This window comes from Pempheris klunzingeri, chromosome 5 (assembly GCF_042242105.1).
Source record: "Pempheris klunzingeri isolate RE-2024b chromosome 5, fPemKlu1.hap1, whole genome shotgun sequence".
NCBI classification, from domain to species: Eukaryota; Metazoa; Chordata; class Actinopteri; order Acropomatiformes; family Pempheridae; genus Pempheris; species Pempheris klunzingeri.
Window position 1 is genome coordinate 24,353,992 of NC_092016.1, and position 21,539 is coordinate 24,375,530.

Here is a 21,539-nt window from a genome sequence, read left to right on the forward strand (position 1 = left end):
GAGCTGAATAAGATGATCTAGGCTTTGACACAGCCTTAATGACAAAGATGCCTCAATAGGCCCTTTCCACTGCAGGCATTCTGACATGTTATACTGTGGCCAAAAGTGCACATGTGTGATTAGTCACATTGCTGTGCTATGATAACTGAAATGTGATGGGCTAGATCTTTTAAAACTCACCCAGTTCTCTTCACGGGATTTCGAAAACATGTGTGAGTCAATAGAAAAACGTTATTAATATTCTTAATGTGTGAAAAGCTGTCTTTGCAGATTTCATCAAACATCAGGAAAATGCTTCCAGGGATACTTGCCCTCCTGCTCATTACAGTCCTTATTACTTCATCCTGAATATTATCACCTCTTGCAGTAAATGAGTAGAAGAAATATATATGAGTACATTTTCCCCTAATAGGATGTGTGGCTCGGCCTGCCCCTCTTCACAGTAGACTGGCCATTAATGAAAAACTTCCCCTCCTCTTCTCCCCCTCCTCTCTCTTTTTTTTCCCTTCCTTCTTTCTTTTTTTTTTTTTTTTTACAGAATTTACATTTATTATGTGGGCTAATCACTGCTGCCTGAAGGCAGTGTGGGGAATGTGATTAGTGTGTGAGTTCTAATTAAGTCTGTGAAGCCTCACACACTGGCAGACAGGCTCGGGGAGCTGCACGCTTAGATACACACACAGATGTAGGAAGGAACACACTGCTGTCTGCTGCCACACACACACACACACACACACACACACATAAGTCATGCATTTCACATGCAGACATGTGGGAATTCACATGCACCGGATCAAACACACTCACTTGGGGTCTACTGTAAAGCACGATGATGCAACAACAAAACACACTATCTGCATCTCTCTCATCTTTCCCTCACACACACACACACACACACACACATCAGTCTGTCCACTGCAGTGCCCAAGACGTCCAATCACACAACTACATCAAGCTTGGCAGCACACACACACACACACACACACACACACACACACACACACACACGCAGAGTGGCGCTGACTCAGATGGATGTTGTGGTTGGCAGTGCGCCCCCAGCGGCGGTGCAGCGGTGCTGTCGCTCCTGCGCCGGGGTTAAAAAGCGGCGGGCGGCGCGCCGGGGCGACAGTGTGGGGTGTGTTTGAACAAGAGACACAGAAAAGTTAGGAGCGGATTTTCCTGACGTCTGACCTGCAGCAGCATCCTCCGAGAGCATCATGGCAAACAAAGCACAGCAGCCTCCTCACCTGCACCTGGCCGAGGTCACCGCGTCCCAGTTCCTCGACATTTGGAAACATTTTGACGCTGACGGTAGGAAAACCTTCATTTTTCCTTCCTAAAAGTTATTCCAAACTCACAATTCATGGAAGAGCACTGAATTATGTGCCGATTGAAGGGATGCATGGGGGGGGGGGGAGTGCATCCTTCCTCCAATTAAAAGCATTTTCAAGTTTAGAAAAGCCCACAGTGATATCACAGCAAAAGTTTGGGCGACATTGAATGAGATTTAGGAGGAGAAACAAAAGGTAACATGGTTCTGTAGACTGAACTGTGCGGGTGTTAGTGCTGGTGGTCTTTGCCTGCTTCACCGTCCTGCTGTCCACATTTTCATCCTTCACTTGGTTAAAGAGCTGATGTCAGATCACACATTGTGGATATACAGATTTACTGCAATGATTACTAAAGTTTGACGTTTTTCAAATGAATTTTTGGTGCGGACCACTCCCGACATCACGTGGGATGATTTTATTTTGTTTGTAATTTTTTATTTTTTTATTGAAGTGCATCATTTCTAATGAAAAGTGAAGTTATTCCATTAAAAGAGACAATATATTTATATACACCTGACTTTCATCTACTCAGTGCGTCTTACATGGTGGGTTGAGTGCATAGAAAACGGACAGTGAATGGAAGTTTGGGTGCAGGGAGCCTTTATTCCTCCTCCCAGAGGAGTCCTCTCCTGGTACATCAAGTACCTCCGGACGGTGTCATCATTCAATAATAAAGCCTTTGATTTAAACACGCAATTAAAGTGTTATTTTACAATCACTTCACAATTTAATGAGTGTTTTCTGTGGGTCACGGTAACCTATTGACAGATCGGGTGTTACCTTTGAGTAATTGGCTCTGACTGATGCTCCAAGCAATGATTTCCGTTTCCACTCAAAAAGTGGCTTATTTAAGGTGGATGTAGCCCAGCAGGAAAATGGATTTATGTGATATTTATGTGATGTCATAAAATGTATTAATTAATTCAACACCACCCCTCCTCCTAAACCCCTACACACACACACACACACACACACACACACACACACACACACACACACAGTCTCAGTCTTGATGCTGTCTTTTCTTCCTTCATCGATCCAGTTCGCCTCCGTACAGATTCGTTAGTTCAGTCTTTCATTCTCACTCTGCAAACATCTCTGTGTGCAGGTGTCTGTGCTGCAGTGTGACAGTGTGCACACGATGGGACAGGTCCCTTTTATTTTCAACACATCCATCAGGATGCTGTCGTGAAAAAACTTCATAAGTCCAATTATGGAAGCATTCACAGTCCAGACTCCTCTGTGGATTAAGGGCATCCCATGGACTGATGAAAGTGCTGATGAAGCCCAAAAGCACTGGATGGACTCAAGAGTCCAAAATCGGTCAGACTGGTTTCCATCCTGGCTGCAGCTGGCCATTTTTAAAGAGAAGCTCCTCAGTCTTGTTTGTTCAGTCAAGTTTCTTGAGATGCCCTAAATACACCTGCAGATGTGTCAAGTGTGTCACACTTGTTTTACACACACACACACACACACACACACACACACACTCCCGGGGGTTTAATTGTTAATGCGATCTGTTTTGACACCTGCAAGTGTGCTCCACGGGGATTTCAAGGTGGAATGAGAAGTTGGGTGGGGTCGGGCGGGGCGGGGTGGGGTGCGGGGGGCTCAGCAGCTGATCCAACGTGCAGACAAATTTGTTTGTGTTTTGTTTTTAATCTTTTGGCCTGGTTTGAGCGTATGGATATCAGCCGTGCCGCCCACCCAGGTGCTTAAGTCCTACTGCCGACGTATTTTACATATTGTGCTTTGCAACGAGCCACTTTGCAAATCAAATACAACCAGTGAGCATCAACAGATTTGGCTACAGTGTTTGATTTCTGCTCTCATTACTGGGAGTGTCTTCTGGCTCGGCAGAAAGAAAGGACAGCTAATTTGTTTGCTCAGATTGAGAAAACATCTCTGAGTTGCAGATAAAAATACACAGGAGGCGATGCACCCAGAGATGATGAAACCACATATTCCCCTGTTGGCCCAGGATCAAGTCTCGACTGGATTGCGCCTCTCGCAGTTCCTCCGCTCTGTGTCCCTCTCATCTTTCTCTGCTGTCTCTGTCAGGCCTTTTCAATTCAATCACTTCAAAGCTGAAAGAGGAAACAACTGCAGTTCCTTTTGCTAATTATAGAACATTTGCTGTCAATGATTTTTACTAACCTGGATTTGAAAATTGGCAATAGGAAGCAAAATCCAGCTCCTGAGCTGACCCAGCTGTGAGCTCAACACAAACTATTTGAGTAGACAGGGCTGCACTCTCCTTTGAATGCCAAATGCACTTAATATACAGTTGGCTTTAAATATGCACTTAGGTGGCACAGCTGCCCACTTTAAGAGTTTTCCTGTGTTGGGGTTGAATTTTAGAATCAGAACTAGACGGAGAGTAAAGCGTCTTTACCAGCCTCTCCCGGGATCATAATGACGCAGTATCCCAAAGAGTGTGTGCTTGGACCAAAAGTGGTTTTTGTGAACCTTTTATCTTGCTGGTTGGTGCAAGCTTTAAGTGCTGGTGCAGAGAGGCCAAAGTATATGAAAGTAAGCTGGTAGGAGCGCTCTCATTATGACATATAAAACGGGTTCTTTGACAGTGAAACTGAGTGATGTGGATGTGAGCTAAAGTCAGCCTTAACATGTATCTGCTAGCAGCGATTTCTTTTTTTGCATCAGCACACTTATGGAGCATCATTGATATTCAGTGTAGCTGAGGAGTTTGTGTTTAATTGAGACAGGATTTAGGACATTTTACTGCAAGATGGACACACTGTAATTAGGCTGCAGCGCATATACAGAGGCATGTCATATTGTTGTGGCTTAAAGGCTGCTTGGCACAGAAAGTACTAATTGTCCATGAGAGTAAACACACAGCACAAACAGATGCTCCCTTATGCACAAATATAATGGGGTGTATGGATTTATCGATGCATTTATTGAATGTACGACAGTGTTCCGGCATAATCTATTCATGCATCTACTTTTATTGTCATGATGTGCCATTTGCTTTGTCGTTTATCACATCTTACCCTGTTTAATTATCAAGCTGGCCAGTGCTAAATGTCAATAAGACCTAAAGGAGGGAGGCTCAATAGCAGCGAGGCATTTTACTGTCCCACTTACTGAAACAGCAGAGGTTGGATTCTCAAGTTTTCACTAAGGAACGCATGCATGCCCACACACACACACACACACACATGCAAAAATTTCCATGGATTGAACAAAGACGCTAAGATGTTGGTTGGATGGGGAGAGAGAGTTAGATGGAAGATGACAGAGAGAGACGGTGGGTTAGAGGGAGAGGAGAGGAAGAGGATGGCATAATAATCTTTGTTAGTGTTTAATGAGGCAGTTCTGCCTTCCAGGGTTTTATTGAAGCAGCTAGTCACATCGTTTGGAGCCATCTGCCCAGCCATTCAGCATGCTTGTTGATAGAATATTGGCACAGGTTCACAGACTACCTGGGTGAAGCGAGCATACTCATTTGTCCTCTGAATAGGGACTGTCAGGGCAACAGAACCCCGATGAAATAAGATTAGATAAGAATGAAACCAACTTTCTTTTGTCTCCAAGCTAAATTTGTCATGAGACAATCCAAAAAAATGACATCATCTCCGGATGGGCACCGTTTGACAAAAGTGGCACTTGGTCTGTCAAAATGATTGACAGCATGCAGTACAACAAAGTTAAGACATCTTCTTTGGCTAGCACGACGCTTCGGTTCCCAACGGCACAATATCATCACTTTCACAAGTCTAGATTCTCTTGGAAAAAAATCAAGTCATGCAGAAATTGTCACAGTACACTGTTATCCGCATTGATTCGTCCCATTTGCCAAACTCCCCTGCTGAAGGAAGTATTGATCTCTGAGGAGTAAAAGAAGCTGCTGTGGATCATCACCTTCAAAATCCTAGAAAAGCAATTTTCCATATATAGCCTCTCCTTGCGTACAACCCTGTGAACACACAGTCTTTGAGGAGTGATCAGTTTGCATCGTGTCAGTCAATAGCCTAATCTATTGAGCCAGAGGGGAAGGAAGACAGTTACTGGTAAAAGGCTCATGTTTGAATCAATACCGAGCCATGCTGGGATCTGTCTGACACTGTGACACTCCGACCACATTCGCGCTGATGGGGTTTCTGCATGTCAGCAGTGCTGAAAAAAGCCCTTTGTGTTGCGATAACATGTCGTTATTTGTGTGTCTGTCCTCCAGGTAATGGCTACATCGAGGGGAAGGAGCTGGAGAACTTCTTCAGGGAGTTGGAGACGGCCCGGAGAGGGGCAGGGGTGGTGAGTTCAGGGACTGGAGATTAAACTGCTAGATACACATACTGTGCGCTCAGGTTTTACTTATACTGAGTACAAATGTTTTTTTAGGACCCCACAAACCCCACATTCAGAGAAAAGATGAAGGAGTTCATGCAAAAGTTTGACAAGAACAAAGATGGACGGATTGAGATGTCCGAGGTAAGACCCTGGAGGTGCTTCTTCTAATATGCTTGGAAATCTGTGGTCTTCATTAAAGGAATAGTCTGGAATGGAAATATTCACTTTAATGCAGAGAGTTAGATGAGAGGATTGATACCACTCATGTGTATAGCCACATGAGTTAGCATGTTAGCTTAGCTTAGCATAACGACGGGAAACAGATAGTAAAAAGAAATGTGTGAATAAGTGTAAGAAAAAGTTTAAAGTGTAAAAACAATTTGTTGTTTTGTAATGTGCGACTATTTCTCAGTCAGACTCCCCCACAGACTTCCCCATTGATCTGGCACATAATAAAACCACAACCTGGTGGTGTCTTACTACAGTACTTATCACATAAGACATGAGAGTGGTATCGATCATCTCTAACTCTCACCAAGACAGTAAATAACCACATTTCATAAACCTCTTTCATAAATCTCATTAAAATCTGGAAGAGAAGAAAATCAAAAAAAAGTACCATCAAATATTTGAAACATTGAAGTCATTCAGCAGAGCCAGTAACGTGACGTGCATTGATATGCATTCATGGTGTATGTTGATTTCACTGAAATGTGGCTCAAAACCAAAAGATTTGAGGGGTCTGATATTTCTATGGAGGGTGAGAAAAAGCTAAAAAGCTAAGCTATTTCACAGACGCAGAGCGGTACTGCACAAGTGAGCACAGAGGCCCGCTCAATACCCCGATCGATGCATAAATGCAGTCTTTATGATGGCCTCTATGGAGCGTCCGTTTGGGATATTGCCTTCCCTCGATTTTACCATTTTGGGAGCATGATTTGAAAGAGAGTCTATCAATAATCCACCGCCAGCACGGAACATCTATGAATGAGTTTTAGCTTAAATTGTTGGGAGTGAAAATCCAGTACAAAGGCTTTATCTGAACATCCCAAAACATGCTTTTTAAAAATAATTCTAATTTAGGCTGTAGCTCTCTATTATTTATGCCTGAGTTGCCCATTTGAGGCTTTGCGGGCAAAAAGCTCCCCAGTCTCCATCCCATCCTATCAAGCCCACCATCTTGTGTTCTCACCACTCCCATTTTCCTGTCATTTGTCTCTCTAGCTGGCCCAGATTCTCCCGACTGAAGAGAACTTCTTGCTCTGCTTCAGACAGTTTGTCAGCTCCAGTGCTGAGTTCATGGCGGTAAGAGCGTTTCTCCGAGTGTCTGTGGATGGGCCGGTATATTTTTTTAATGCAAAAGCTTAAGCTGCTCTCTGTTGACTCATTTGATCAGTTCTTTGTTATACTTTTCGTACAAAAGCTTCTTGTTCACTAAGAAATGCCATTAGTCAGGACATACTCCCTTAACCAACCCTCCATTATAGACCAGAGTGGGTCAGCCGTGGAGGGGAGACAGCCTGCATGTGCTCATTCTTAGCTCCCAGCTAATTTCACGCGTTGGTTCTTCGTGCTGGTTGAAGGTGTACTAATTGGTGAAATACACTGGAGTAGTTTGGAAAGAAATACGCACACTCTATGCCTCCAGTGCACATTTGCCATTTCTTCTGGTGAGATTCAGTAGTAGGATCACAAACTGAGCGACCACGCTTGGTTAATCATGAACACCGACCGTAGAATTGGCTGAGTACAAATAAAGGCTCATATGTAAGCGAGCGAGGCAGATACTATGAAAGACAGCTGCTGTGTAAATCCCATCAGTAAAGTTAAAAGGAGGTATGAGTAGTTTGAAATGGTAATGACTTATAGATCTCCTTTGTTGTTTGTTTGTCTTGAGAGGATGAGCTATTTTTATGTGAACTGTTAGCACTGGCATTTTATGCTCAATAACTGGACAGTGTTAATAACTTCGGCTGTAAATGGTCCCCAAAGATGCCAGGTTAAGGGTAACTGTAGAGGTCTGCAGGAGAGCTGACTTACTGAAGTATTCATTAAGAGATGAAGCAAATGTTTCCATATGATCCTGAGGCAAATTCGCATGAAAAAGCATGTTCCATCCTGAAGTCGCCATTGGTAGAAGTGGAACATTTCACATGTTGGTGCCCCCCAGTGGCATTGCTGGATACGAGAATATGGGTGAAAGTCTAGTCTGTTCTTTTAAACATTTTAAACATCATTAGTGAAGCTTGACTGTTAAATATTTTAAAGTAGGCTATGCGGACATATTTTAACATTTATAACGTGACACACTTATGACATCTATGTAACGTCAAAGTCGAATGTGTTATCAGCGTGACAGTGATGGTTTGCAGAGCAGCTGAAAGAGTTTAGCTGACGAGCAAGCAGACGTTAGCTACACACAGACTTGTGGAGGGTTTTTTCTGTCTGTTCTGATGCTGGATAACAGCCAAGTTGTGTGTTTAAGAAACCATTTATAATGAAACCAAGTACAGTAGAAACAAGTTTAGTGCACTGTGGAGAATGAATAATGGATGATTGCAGGAGTAACAAAAAGCCATCAGCAGAGCAAGATGTGTGTTGAAAGGTATTTGGAAAAAGGAAATCATTTATTCCACAAAATAAGAAAATGGCAGATTTCATGTCACATTCTGCTGCAGTGAAAAGAATGGAGCCAATTAGAAAGCAATTACATGTGGGGAAGAGACTGTCCTTGTCTCCGGTGTCATGTTGGAAAGGAATAATGAAATGAGAGGAGGAGGATGAATGAAAGAGAAGGTGTGTAGGGAGAGGGATACAAAGGGCAAACAAGAGAAAGTAGGAGCCGAGAGGCCGTAAATGAAATGTCGATGGGAAGTTGAGAGCTGGAGTTTGAGAACATAAAACAAGAGAGGAGGATTAATCAGTCTTTGTTGAAGGGTGCAGGGAGGAGGAGGTGGGCGGAGAGGTTTTTAAAGGGTTAGAATGAGGAAGCAGAACCTTCTATTTTCAGAGTCATATATAATGGATAACACCACTGTAGCTCCTCTCCGCAGAGCCCAGAGGAGGGGAGGAGGAGCAGAGGGGGGAGGAGGAGGAGGAGGAGAGGAGAAGGAGAAGGGGGAAGGCCATCCATCTTTGATAAGGAGCCCTTCTTTGGACAGGGACAGCTGCTAGATTAAAACATTCATTAAAATGACTTTCTCTCCCTCCCTCGTTTCTCTCTGTGCCTCTCGCTGCCCTCCTCCCTGCACGCCGGCGAATGGGATTGTATTGAAAATTGTGTGATTACAGTGACGGTCCGGGGCTTTTGTGGTCGTCCCCTCTGGAACGATTTCTGCTCTGCACCAAAGGAAAATCAAACTCTTAGCGCAGTTAAAGATCAAGCTGTGGTTCGATCACAGAGTATTTATGTGGGGGAGGGAGGGGGGGGGTATAAATCACTAGACAGAAGAGTGTCTTTGTGCTTTGTGCATCAGTGCCGAAAAACTGCTTTCGATCCAATATTTCTTTTGTTCCGTTCATTTCTTTAGGCATGGCGGCGATATGATACAGATCGCAGTGGCTATATCGAAGCTAATGAACTGAAGGTATGTTGTAAAAAGTATATATGTGTATTTACTCTGAAGAAAGTTAATATATTCCTGATAATATATCTACTTTTGCATCCCTAAGTCTGCTATAACCAGTGCCTAATTTACAAGTATTACAAATCATAGTTATTCATTCATCTGCTTACACGTTCAAACGTATTCTTATTTGTTATGTCTTTTTTCTTTCTTTCCCCCACACACACACACATTGTAATGCAAACACACACACACACACACACACACACACACACACGCTCACTGACAGAGCACCTACCCTAAACTGTAATTATCAGATTACATCAGATTAGCTCGCAGCTACCTAAACCATATTCCCTCTCTTTTACTGTTATCATTTACGTCTTATTTACATATTTGTATTTATCATTACATTACTGTAATAGTCGTGTTTTTCTGTTTTTTTTACGTTCTGATGTATTTCCCATACATTTCATTCTTTTCGATGTTTATGTTGAGTCACCTCCAAGTTGTTTTGTTGTTTTTCACCAATAAAAAGAAAGGAAAGAAAGAGACTGATTATAATCATCTACATTTTGTGTGTTATGTCCATATTATCACACCGATTCTTCACCTCTGTGCTGAAAAGATTAGTTCAACATGTTTGGAAAGACTTAGAAGACTAATGTCAGTCTCGTGTCTGTACACTAAATGTAAAGCCAGAGCCTGCAGATAATTATCTTATCTTAGATCAGCATGAAGACTGGAAGCAGAGCACCTCTACTAGACGGCTGCCAACTTCATGGTGACGACAAGACTCCAGAAAATCCTCTGTCTTGTTGCCACAAAATAGTAACTAGCATAGAACTTCCTGTAAAACCACAACTAGTCTTTTTTTTTTTTTACCATTCTGCTTATGTAAAGATGAAACCCACTAGATATATTGAGTTAATTGGTGAGTTTGGACAGAGCCGAGCTAGCTGTTTTCCCTTGTTGGGCTAAGCAAAGCTAATTGCTTGCTGGCACTAACTTAATGCGTATTTAGCATACGTGAAAGAGAGTGGTATCAATTTTCTCAGCTTTGAAAACATCTTTAATGTATGACTTCAAAGTCAGTGCTTAGTAGAGATAAAAAAAAAAACTGCTACGCTGAATATGGCCTAAGCCAGAGCTTCCAGCTGTTCACTTTAGTTTGAAGAGAGATTGGGCATTTTATGAGCAGACCGTCTGTGACATTACTTGCCAACCTCCAGACATCATAGCGAGACCTTATCAGGGCTGTCCCCCCAGAAAATTATTCATTTCAGACAGTTTTCCAAGATAAATGATTTCTATTTGGGAGATAAACTTCAACAGATATACAACATAATTGTAGCGTGATCCATATCGGTGAATAAAGTGTCCGCTACACAGGAAATTCCCCAATGACCAAATGAGTGTTTTCTTCAGGTGAGGATTCAGGTTTTACAGATTCGCACAAACATTATTCACTCCAACACCTTTTGGGAAACGTTGTGTCACATGAAAGGGAAGCGCTCCACACTGGAGAGGTGAACATTAATGGGGTCAGTGATACAGAGTAGGCTGCTGGGGTTGTTATGGTATCACATTTATTCCAGGTGACCAGGCGCAGATGAGTTACTCAGGCGTGGCCTAATGAAAGCTTTAGGAAAATGACGCGTGTCTCAGCTGATGACTGTCAGCAGACGTGGAAAGTATCTGAGTATATACATCGATATAGTCGTGTTAGATAGATTAGTGATATTGATATGTCAGAACTTTTATTTTAAGGTACTTTATTACACTTTGACTGCACTATATTTACTGTACTATACTATACTGCACTATATTTACTGTACTATACTATACTGTACTATATTTACTGTACTATACTATACTGTACTATATTTACTGTACTATACTATACTGTACTATATTTACTGTACTATACTATACTGTACTATATTTACTGCACCTAATGGCTATCCTGCACTCTGCATTTTAGGATGTTACATTTCTCTCTTTTTTCCACCTCCTCCTTTCCTCCTTTCCTTTCTCTCCTCAACTTTCATTATTTTAGTGTTCACTTCCTCATTGAATCTTGAGGCACATATTTTACATTACAAACATTACTTTTTTTCTCCTGTTGTTAAAACTGTGGTTTACTTCTGCATCTTTTTTTTATCTGTGTGTCTCTGTCCTCAGGGCTTTCTGTCAGACCTGCTGCAGAAGGCTAACAGACACTACGATGACCAGAAGCTGCAGGAGTACACACAGACCATAGTAAGACTCACTCTCTCTCACACACACACACACACAGTGAAAATGCCACTATTCTGTTGGGCTAAACTTTATGCTCAGTATCAGTTACAGAAGACTCACCCTTTTTATGTTCATTGATTTTCACCTAAAATACACAGATTCTAGATTTGATGTCCCAGTCCACACTGAGAGAAAAAAATGGGAACCTCCACAAATGATTTATTGATTTTGTATCAGAGTCTAAAAAAAAAAAACAACAAAGTCATGGTCTTGGTCGTACAAATGACACTGTGAGCCACATACGGTCTTAGTGAAAGGTATATGTCTATTGTCCGTCTGGCCTGGAGGATCTCAGCAACGCTGTGCGGCTGAGTGCTTGTGACCCATCATGTCCTGCAGGTTGTGTGTTTACAGCCCAACATCTGTGCTAACATCTGCTTCTTCTTGGAGGCCCCAGAGCTGACCTGACCTGATTTGCTGAAGCAGCTTCTTCAACATGCCCATAGATAATCTTGGCCATCAAAGTTTCTTTATACCTCTTTACACATCACAGACACAGATGGTAAAAGATATAATTGAGGGAATACAGCAGGTTGACAGATCCTCATTAAATAATGTCATCACCAGGCACCAATATCATTCAGGTGCTGCTATTGAGCTTTTACTGTGGTGAGCCACGCTCGTGCACTACGCTAGGAATATCCTGTGCTAGAGAAAAGGAATCATCCAGTGAAAATTAGAACCTGCAGCAAAGGTAAATGATGAGTTATTGCAGCCAAAAAGGCAGTTTTGTGTAGAAGATGAAGCCTGTAAGATTTGAAACCATTAATGTTTAAAATCACATTTTTTTAAAAACTAATAATTCTCAAAGCTAGATATTTAGTTTATCACTCAACACACCTGTTCATCTCTTGTATATACCTTTCATTCAGAAACACAGATTTATTCATGCCATGTCGTGTGCAGTTTAAGTGGATTATAGCATATTAGGTATGGAGCTAATCTGCAGATGCTCAAGTTTAAAATGAGACAAAATGTTTCTGTGGATATCAGTTTATGAGCCATGACCAAAGCCAAAACGTGGCCTGCAACAGACTAGGTGAGGTTTTAGCCAATCCACATTGCCCCTCCGGTTTGACAGCCGGCCGGAGCCCCCTCTCCAGCTCCCTGGAGTAGACTTTCCTGGGGAGACCGAGCAGTGCCATGCCTCGATAATTGGAGCCTGCCTTTTTAAAAATGGGGATCACCACACTGGCCTGTCACCCGTCCCCGACCTTCACACAACACTGAAAAGGTGTGTCAGCCAAGACAGCTCAACAACGTCCAGAGCCTTAAGCATCTCTGGGCGAATCCCATCCACACCTGGCGTCCTGCCACCAAGGAGCCGACCGTGTCCCTTGGGGAATCCTGTGGGGGGGGGTACTGCGGGAGTACAGGGCACTGGAGTCATTGCTACGAGCCATCAGGTCCCTGTATAATCAAAGTGAGAGCTGTGTCTGCATTCTTGGCACAGAGTCAAGCACGCTTTCAGTGGAGGCTGTAACTTATCACCGATTCTGTTTGCGATATTCATGAACAGGATCTCAAGGCACAGACGAGGGGAGCTTCCGGTTTGGGAACCTCAGAATTGCGTCTCGGCTTTGTGCAGATGATGCAGCCCTCAGACCGTGACCTCTAGCATGCATTGGAGCAGTTTGCAGCTGAGCATGAAACAACAGGGTTGAGAACAAGCACCTCCGAATTGGAGGCCAGTGGTTCTCTGACAGACAACAGCGGATTACTCTCTCCGGGTTGGGAGCGAGTTGCTGCCCAAAGCGAGGGAGTTCAAGTATCTCGGGGTCTTGTACTTGAGTGACAGTAAAATGGAGCAGGAGATAGACAGATGTATTGGTTGATGACGAGTACCTGTCAGTTAAGAGGAGTGAAAGGTCAGCAGCCAACATATTAGGCTGATCAGTCCAGTACTTTTCAACATTAGCAGCAGACAGATACACACATGTATGACCTAACGTATGATCCCCTCCAGACTGATGCCTGGCAGAGTTAATAAGATTGTGGACAGATATTACAAAACCATCTTTAGGTTTTCTGTGAGGGAATGCAATGTTAAAGAAAATATTTGTATTCTTTCTCCCTGATGTAACTCTGCCCTAAAAAAGAGAACTTTATTCTGTAAAAATTCACCATCGCCTGCACTGGCTGAAATGCTTGAACAAGTTTTATGGGCAGTGCCTTTACTGGTCCTCCCTTAAACATTTAGAACTATAAAAAAAAAAAAAAAAGCTGCTGATTTGTAATAAAGGTAGAAACTTCATGGCTGTCCATTCAGTTTCTCAGTCATTGAAATTTGTGGGACCACATTTGCCTTCGTCTTGACAGCTGTACCTATAAAAAAAAAACTTTCCTTTCAGTCTCTCTCCTCTGTCCTTTCCAATCTCTGCTCTGCTTCCACTTTGTAGCTCAGGATGTTTGATCTGAATGGAGATGGGAAGTTGGGCCTGTCAGAGATGGCAAGGTAATGTGCAATTTCAATTGATTCTGTTCATCGCTGTTGAAACACATTGGCTGCTGATGTTCAGTCACCATCAATAGTTTTAAATAATTTAGCATCTATTGTGTCTGCTAATGAAATCCTTCTGTCCCCACAGGCTTCTCCCTGTTCAGGAGAATTTCTTACTCAAATTCCAGGTAGGGAACAAAGAAATGTTCACTCCAAACAAAATGGCTACGTTATAACGGCCACATTAATGTCACCAAAATACTTAATGCAGTGTGGTCGGGATTTTTAAACATTTACTGTCTTATTGTGACTCCTGTGTAGCCTTGTACTCACGGTCAAACCTTGTTTTCACAGGGTGTCAAGCTGACCACTGAGCAGTTCAATGTCATCTTCACATACTATGACAAGGTAAGCGACACTTTATTAAAGGCAGTAATACATATAGCTCACACAGTAGTTCACCTGCGAGTACAACTACGTTTGTTTCTTCTACAGTGCTGGAGAGTAACATTTGAGCACATTTAGAAACGCTTTAGCACTACAAATTAGCTCATTGCAACAGAGATAGAAAAAATAGACTTTTGTCTGGATGACTCAGGACTGTTTGTTTTCGAGGGAGTTCCCCTTTGTTAAAGTCATGAATATGCAAATTCCTTGTTTTGTTCCTGGGGCGTTCCCTGTCACTACCTAGGGAAATGAGTGAAGCTTGGCTTGGCACACCTGTCCCTTTGTAAACAGCTCAGGTAGTTTGAGCAGTGGTTCAGCTAATGGCCACATTTTCCACGTCAGCAGTGGGCTGGTGTGAAGGGACCACAGGGAGAGATGTGACGGGAGACAGACAGGAACAGAGCAGAGCTGCCGGGGAGGTGGCTGCATGTCGTGCATCCGCTAAATGTTTTTTTTTTTTTATATTTATGGTATCTTGTTGGTTTTTGTCAGCCTGATGGAGCGGCTATAATCTAGGTAGCTATAAGAAGGCTCACTCAGTGTTTGAGGAAATAAACAGCTCGGCTGGTGGCTCTGTGCTGGATGCTGCTTTTTTCTCCAATGCTGTTTTTGCAGCAGCGATTCAGCCGCTTCATGACACATTTGCTGTCTTAAATAGTCACGGTGTGTGGGCAAATACGTGTAATGCAATGATCTTTTTCAATGTAGTATGTCCACAATAAACCACCAATATACTGTCCCAAAGTCCAGAATGGATACTGGATAAGATTTAAAATTTGAAGTTAGGAGCCATGGTCTTGGTGTTATTGGTATTGTAACAGTGACTATGACCAAAATGATACAGTTAATTAACATTACATAGTGAATATTGTAGAATATTCGCTATTGAATTGAGACACCACATCTGCGTTTGGTCACACAGGATTTGGAGCATCCTGACATCCCAGTGGATGGTGAGAGGCTTGTTATAGGCACATGAACAGGAACAGGTAGAATGTAAATGCAGAACAAAAACTACTAAAGGTGAAAAATGAACTGTGAAACTGAATAATTGGCACTTGAATCTTCTGTATCTGGCTTTAACAATAATATTATTTGACACTATAATTCCGTGACTACAAAACTATGACAAATAAGGGCCACTTACTTGAAATTTTTACAGAGCATTCAGCTACACCCTATTTTAATCAGTAGATGAATGCCATGTGACATGGCTGAAAGCCCCAGAAAATTTCTTAGACACACTTGTATTTCCAAGATCAATAACAAACTTGTATTTTTGGATTTCTGCATAGGCTCCAGTCAGTATGCCATCCATGGCATGATGGTTGGAGAGCAGGAAGTCAGAATGACGGTGGTGTGCGTGCATGTTCATGTTGATGAGCCGTGCTGGTATGACGGCTAGCACTCTCTCTATCTCACATGCAGAGGACTGGGTTAAACGTTCAATTATAGATGAGCCACTGCGGTCCGTTCATGTACACTCTCACAGCGAATGGAGCGCTACCATTTATGTGTGTAATTAGTTTCATCATTTTGTTATGAGCTCAGCCCCCGCAGCTGAAACACAGGCATCTGCTGTCACTGGTGCTGAAAGATCGCAGGCGGGGCAAAGTGTGTCCGGTCAGCTGAACACTAACATGGCTCACAGTGCAACAGCCCCAAACTGTGCGAGGCCTTAAAAATGTCTGAAATGCAAGATGGCACGCAACGTCCACAGACTGACTGCTACCTGATGGTGCTCCGCTTTCTCATAACTCTGCATAGTCGTCGATGTTTCATCCTTAAAGAGAAAATAAATAGAATTCACACTTTATTCCCAAGATCTGGGGCACTTCACTCTGGCTTTGTAAACATCAAAGAGCATCTCCCAAAGTAAAAAAAATAAGACTGGCAAGCCACTCAGCTCTGAAGTCATCTTGAGACCGAGCCTAGATGAACAGAACATGGTTTTGTGACTCCTGCCAGGGGAAAATTTCCAACAATTTGGACTTATTTTTTGGCCCCAAACTCTAAACACTACTGTGAGACATAACTCATTAATTAGTTAAGTGGCTGCATATTGACTTTACAGATAACCCCCTTTACAGAGTTGTCAATGGGAAGTCTTTTTTAAATCATCACTCATGAATGGCCATTTGGCTGGTGCGCTCATGATGCCTGCCATGAAATACTGAATGAAGTTGAACAGCAGGGTAGGGCACAAAAACCAGGAAGCTCAGAATCTAAACATAGCTGATGCACACTGTTTGGAAAGAAATGCAGACTTTTTGATGGAAAATAAAAAAACTTAGTTTGCAGGCGGCTACATATTGTAGATTAAATGGCTGCAGTTTAGTTATGTTTTGAGGTCTGTGCGCTGTCTCCAGATCACTCCGGTGATCGTGTCTTCCCTTCCAGTCCTTTCTGAATGTTTGGAGATGAAAATAATATGCGTGGTGTGTTTCTGTCAACTTCTCTCAGGATGGGAATGGCTACATTGATGAGCAGGAGTTGGACGCCCTGCTACGAGACCTTTACCAGACAAACAAGAAGGTGAGAGGGGGGCTTTGGTGAAGGTTTACAGGCCCTTTGTAGTTATTCATACATACAAATGTTAGAGCAAAGTATTGTTTTACCTTCATTTTTGTTTATAGTACTGTACTATAATACTAGGACTAACTAGCTTAACACATCTACAATCTGTATGGTTCGTGCTTAACGTTTATGGCTGGAACGTTAAGCGATCCCAGTCTTTTAGCATTATATAGTATATGAAGAGTAACAAGTGCATATTTAAGGCCCTTTAGCTTGGCTCTCATGGCCAGCTCACAAATCAGATCATTTTTTTGTTCTTGATTAATGTAACCGGTTGGCCTCTTCTCAGCCTTACTGACTCCCTCTCTGCTGTTCAGGAGGTGGACGTGAAGAACCTGACGGGCTACAAGCAGAGCATCATGAGCCTGTCCGACGGAGGGAAGCTCTACCGCGGCGAGCTGGAAATTGTCCTCTGCAGGGAGCCGATTGTGTGACTCTTCCTCCTCTCGTGTTGTATATCGTCATTTTTTTTCTGCCTGCCCCGCCCTGTTCTCCCGAGACCACACCCACTTCCAGAGCTGGAACATATACCAGGTGCATGTGCCAGACCCACCCACCCCCCATCCCTCCCTCCTCCGCCATCATTTCCTCAAACTCCCCTAAAGATACAACCTCAGAATGAATGATAGCCCTTATTTTCTGCAATCTGACCTGTCTGCCCCAACCACGACCTGCCAGACCTGCTTTTCACCCTCTCAGCCCTCCCCCCCAGCTCTCTAACCATCCCTGCCAACCTTCCCGTCCAATGCTGTGCCTGACTTGCACCTCCTGACCAAAAGCCCAAACCCGTTATTCCACAGAAACCCGTTGATAACCCCTGAACCTTGACCTCCATTCCCTCGCTCTTTCAACTTTGCATTAGATACAGTATATAGTCGAACAAAACTGCAGACAGCTGTGTTTGAATCTAATTTATAGACTGTGATGGAACTGATTTTGATTTCTCCACCTTTGTTTGTCCTGAATGCCTCTTGTTCCATTGCCATGATATGATTTTCATTTTCAATGTTTGTTTTTGGCTGATACTGTCAATTGAAAGTATGAATAAAATGTCTTAAGAAAAAAATCAGTTTTGACATTGTATGAACATGATTTTGTTAAAGAGTAACTGCCAGTGATGGTCGTGCCTTGATGGAAAAGATTACCTCCTACACTACTTGTGCATTACAGTCTGAATATTTCTACTTCAAAGCCGTGCAGTGCTGTGTCACTCTCTCAAATTACATTTCCTGGTTACTGGCTGCTGTGCTGGACCAACCTGTTTATATTATCAAGGCATCCCAGCTTTGAACTGCTCCCTCGCCTTCAATACCCTGGCATAGGCATAAAAAGGATAAACAGTGGATGCAACCACAACAAGAACAAGACGGTGTACAATTTAAAGGTGTAGTAAAGTAAGTTTAGAAGAACACTGGACCCTGATGATGATGTTGGCTAACTGCGTTGAGCAATTTAACGCCAGCAAATACAACTTTCCCTGACAATGTATTGCTTAGTGAGCACTAGCATCAAGAAGATGATAGAAATAATGGCCGTTACGACTCGGACAGCTTTATTTGCAGCATGATGTCTTTCTCCCAGTTGCATAATGAAAACAACTGAAGAGACAAGCAGAGCGATGCTGCTGAGTCTGCAGTGCGAGGCATTGCCTGCCCTCTTGTGAATGAAATGAGGCAGCATAACAAAACATTCCCTCTCATTGACTTGTGGAAGTAAATCTAACCTGCTGCATAAAATACAACGCAAACTTCCAGTCAACATCAATTTGAAACCAGTTTCTGGTGGATTCGCAGTTTATACCCTGTCGTCCAGTTGCTCCTTGGGAAGTGGATTTAATTAAAGAGCATCATGTTTAAAAGTCTGATAGGCCCAAATGCATTCAAATAACATTAAAATGCAAATCATGAAACACTTGGGAAACCGAGGCCTCATTTTTGAAACTCATAAATGAAAAAAACAAAGTCTAAAGGGGAGATAATGTGATTTGACATCCCCCAAAAGGAAAACCATTGTGTGTCACAGAAGCTTTAAATATCAATAGAAACAGCAATGCATGGTCTATGGCATAATGCCTGCAATAAATATAACTACAAAACATAACCTCAGCAATGATCTAAACTGACAGCCAAACAATTTTGTCTTGAAAGTCCAGCAGCGCACCAGAAGCCTCCATCTTTTCTAGCACAATCTAAGGTGTGAGGTTTTCCCTGCCCCTGAGCTGAGATGTTACTCCTGAGATAGTGGGACAGGACATGATATTTCTCGAAAAACCACTGTAATTGAGTTGACATGCTTTTAAAGCCATCTGAATAATACAGCGAGCACGCAGTCTTGCTGTGGAGCCTTTGCAAATCCACATCAATTAATCAGAAGCATTAAAATCTTCATATGACATTCAGCTGTACAAGAAAAATGTTCATATCAATAAAATTGCAAGAAGAAATTAGCTGATGAGAAGTCTGTTAATGCTGTTCAAAGTGAGATGGTGTAACTTTTGCTGAACACAGTGGACACCAGTAACATTTAGAGCAAAATGTTGACTGCTAAGATGCTGCTTAAATGTAACAAAAGTAGAGAAAAGTCAGCAAATAATGTCATTTACACAGAAATATATCTTTTGTGTTTGCTATCATTAGCTAGCATGAAGCTAATGGTCATAGGAGCAGGTAAGCCACATAACTCCTGATTGCATTTAATTGAGTAAAGGTGCATTTTATGACTTACTTTAAAGCACAATTCATATATAGCAGATTTAGGAGTCGCTCACTTGAATGCTCTAAGAATTGTTACATTTTCTTATGCATTACATGACACAATGTTTTGTCACACATCCGTAAATCTGCACACAGTTATTTCAGTGCCCGGTGCATATCCTCTCCCTCAGCATGTCGTCCCCACACACACCTGCAGCTGCTTTATGAGAATGTCTTCAAACTACAGGTGTGTCCCCGCATCCCTGAGGAAAGCAAGCAGTGGCACATTTCTCCCCTTCAAACAACTAGGCACTACCATGCACTAATCTTCTGGACGATGTGAGATCTTTAATTACTGTTTTGTAGTGAAGCATAGAGATGACTCAGCTGTTGTCGTCAGATTTTGTAACAGGGGAGAGTGCTTTGAAAAAATGCTTCAGGGAACGGGTGCATCGGCGTGGGAATCATTTCTTACAACTCCACATCTTTACAAGTAAAAGGCAGCTGATAGATTTCGGAGAGGAGGCACATCTAATTAAACATTTTGCTGAAGATGCAATCTTTGAAAGATTGCACAACTGTAGATACCTCAGTGCCACACTGGATTCTCCAACAATACTGTCTATATGTTCTGCATCTTCTCCCTCAGCAGGGAAAGGAACACTTACCACTTAAGGTACTCTCTTACCGCTGGAGATCACTTTTAAGAATTCTCACTTGCTCCAAACTTATAGGCAGACCTTCAACTGCGAGTGGTAACCTGCATGAGACTGCAAGAAGAGTCTGAACTAAAGACACCGCAGAAGGCAAGACGCATCTACAATCCCTGAACACAGTCTCACTAAGCAGTGCCTTCTGCTACCATCTGGGAGCAGATTTTACATTTAAAATCCGACTGTTCTCAAACAGATGCAGGATGTACTTTGTTCCTTAGCGATAAATCTGCTCAAAATTACAAAAAAACTACACATTCTAATAACAAAAACATACTTATTTGACAAAAAAGTAAATCAAAAATGTGTTTTTTATGTAAGATTTGACTACTGGTAATGGTTTGCTATGCTGCTCACTGTTTTATAATGTGTTGCATATACAACATGGTATACTGACAATAGGCAAAAAGATCAATAATTATAGCCAATGCAATATCAAGAGAAAAAGGGAACGAATTACGAAATACACTGCTCCAAAAAATTATGGGAAAACTTAAATCACATATCGGATCTCGATTAACTAAATATTCAAGTTCAACTCAGACTCAGTAGTGTGTACGGCCCCCACGTGCCACTATGTACTCTCGACATCGTCAGGGCATGTTCCTGATAAGACACCAGATGGTGTCCTGGAGGATTTCCTCCCAGTCCCGGATCAGCGCATCAGTGAGCTCTTGGACAGTCTGTGGTGCTACTTGGAGATGTCTGATGCACCGATACATAACGTCCAAGAGGTTCTCAATTGGATTCAGGTCTGGGGAACATGAGGGCCAGTCAATGGTATCAATGCCTTCATCCCGGTACCTAACAGCAGTCAGGGTACCGTTGACTAGCACCAAAGGATGTGCCTGCCCAGACCATCACTGGCAGCATAACGTTCACCACGGCGTCTCCAGACTCTTTTACGTCTGTCACATGTGCTCAGGTTGAACCTGCTCTCATCTGTGAGGAGAGCAGTGCGTCAATGGCGGACCTGCCAATTCTGGTGTTCTCTGGCGAATGTCAATCAAGCTGCACAGTGCTGGGCTGTGAGCACAGGTCCCACTAGAGGGAGTCAGGCCCTCATGCCACCCTCATGGAGTCTGTGTCTGACAGTTTGGTCAGAAACATGCACACCTGTAGCCTGCTGGAGGTCATTTAGTAGGGCTCTAGCAGCG

General features: G+C 42.7%; 1 protein-coding gene across 1 annotated transcript; it reads left to right on the forward strand.

Moving 5' to 3' along the window:
- The first annotated feature begins 1,217 nt into the window (after positions 1–1,217).
- calb2a (calbindin 2a) lies at positions 1,218–17,410 on the forward strand. Its single transcript, XM_070831198.1, has 11 exons — positions 1,218–1,311; positions 5,533–5,609; positions 5,697–5,786; positions 6,870–6,950; positions 9,176–9,232; positions 11,396–11,473; positions 13,912–13,967; positions 14,101–14,140; positions 14,307–14,360; positions 16,863–16,934; positions 17,294–17,410. Exons 1-11 carry the CDS (start codon positions 1,218–1,220, stop codon positions 17,408–17,410), a joined length of 816 nt encoding a protein of 271 aa, XP_070687299.1.
- Positions 17,411–21,539: the final 4,129 nt, after the last annotated feature.

Coding starts and splice junctions, on each gene's coding strand:
- calb2a (XM_070831198.1), top strand. CDS start 1,218: ATGGCAAACAAAGCACAGCAGCCTCCTCACCTGCACCTGGCCGAGGTC. Junction 6,951..9,175: donor CCAGTGCTGAGTTCATGGCG/GTAAGAGCGTTT, acceptor TCATTTCTTTAG/GCATGGCGGCGATATGATAC. Junction 14,361..16,862: donor TCTTCACATACTATGACAAG/GTAAGCGACACT, acceptor AACTTCTCTCAG/GATGGGAATGGCTACATTGA.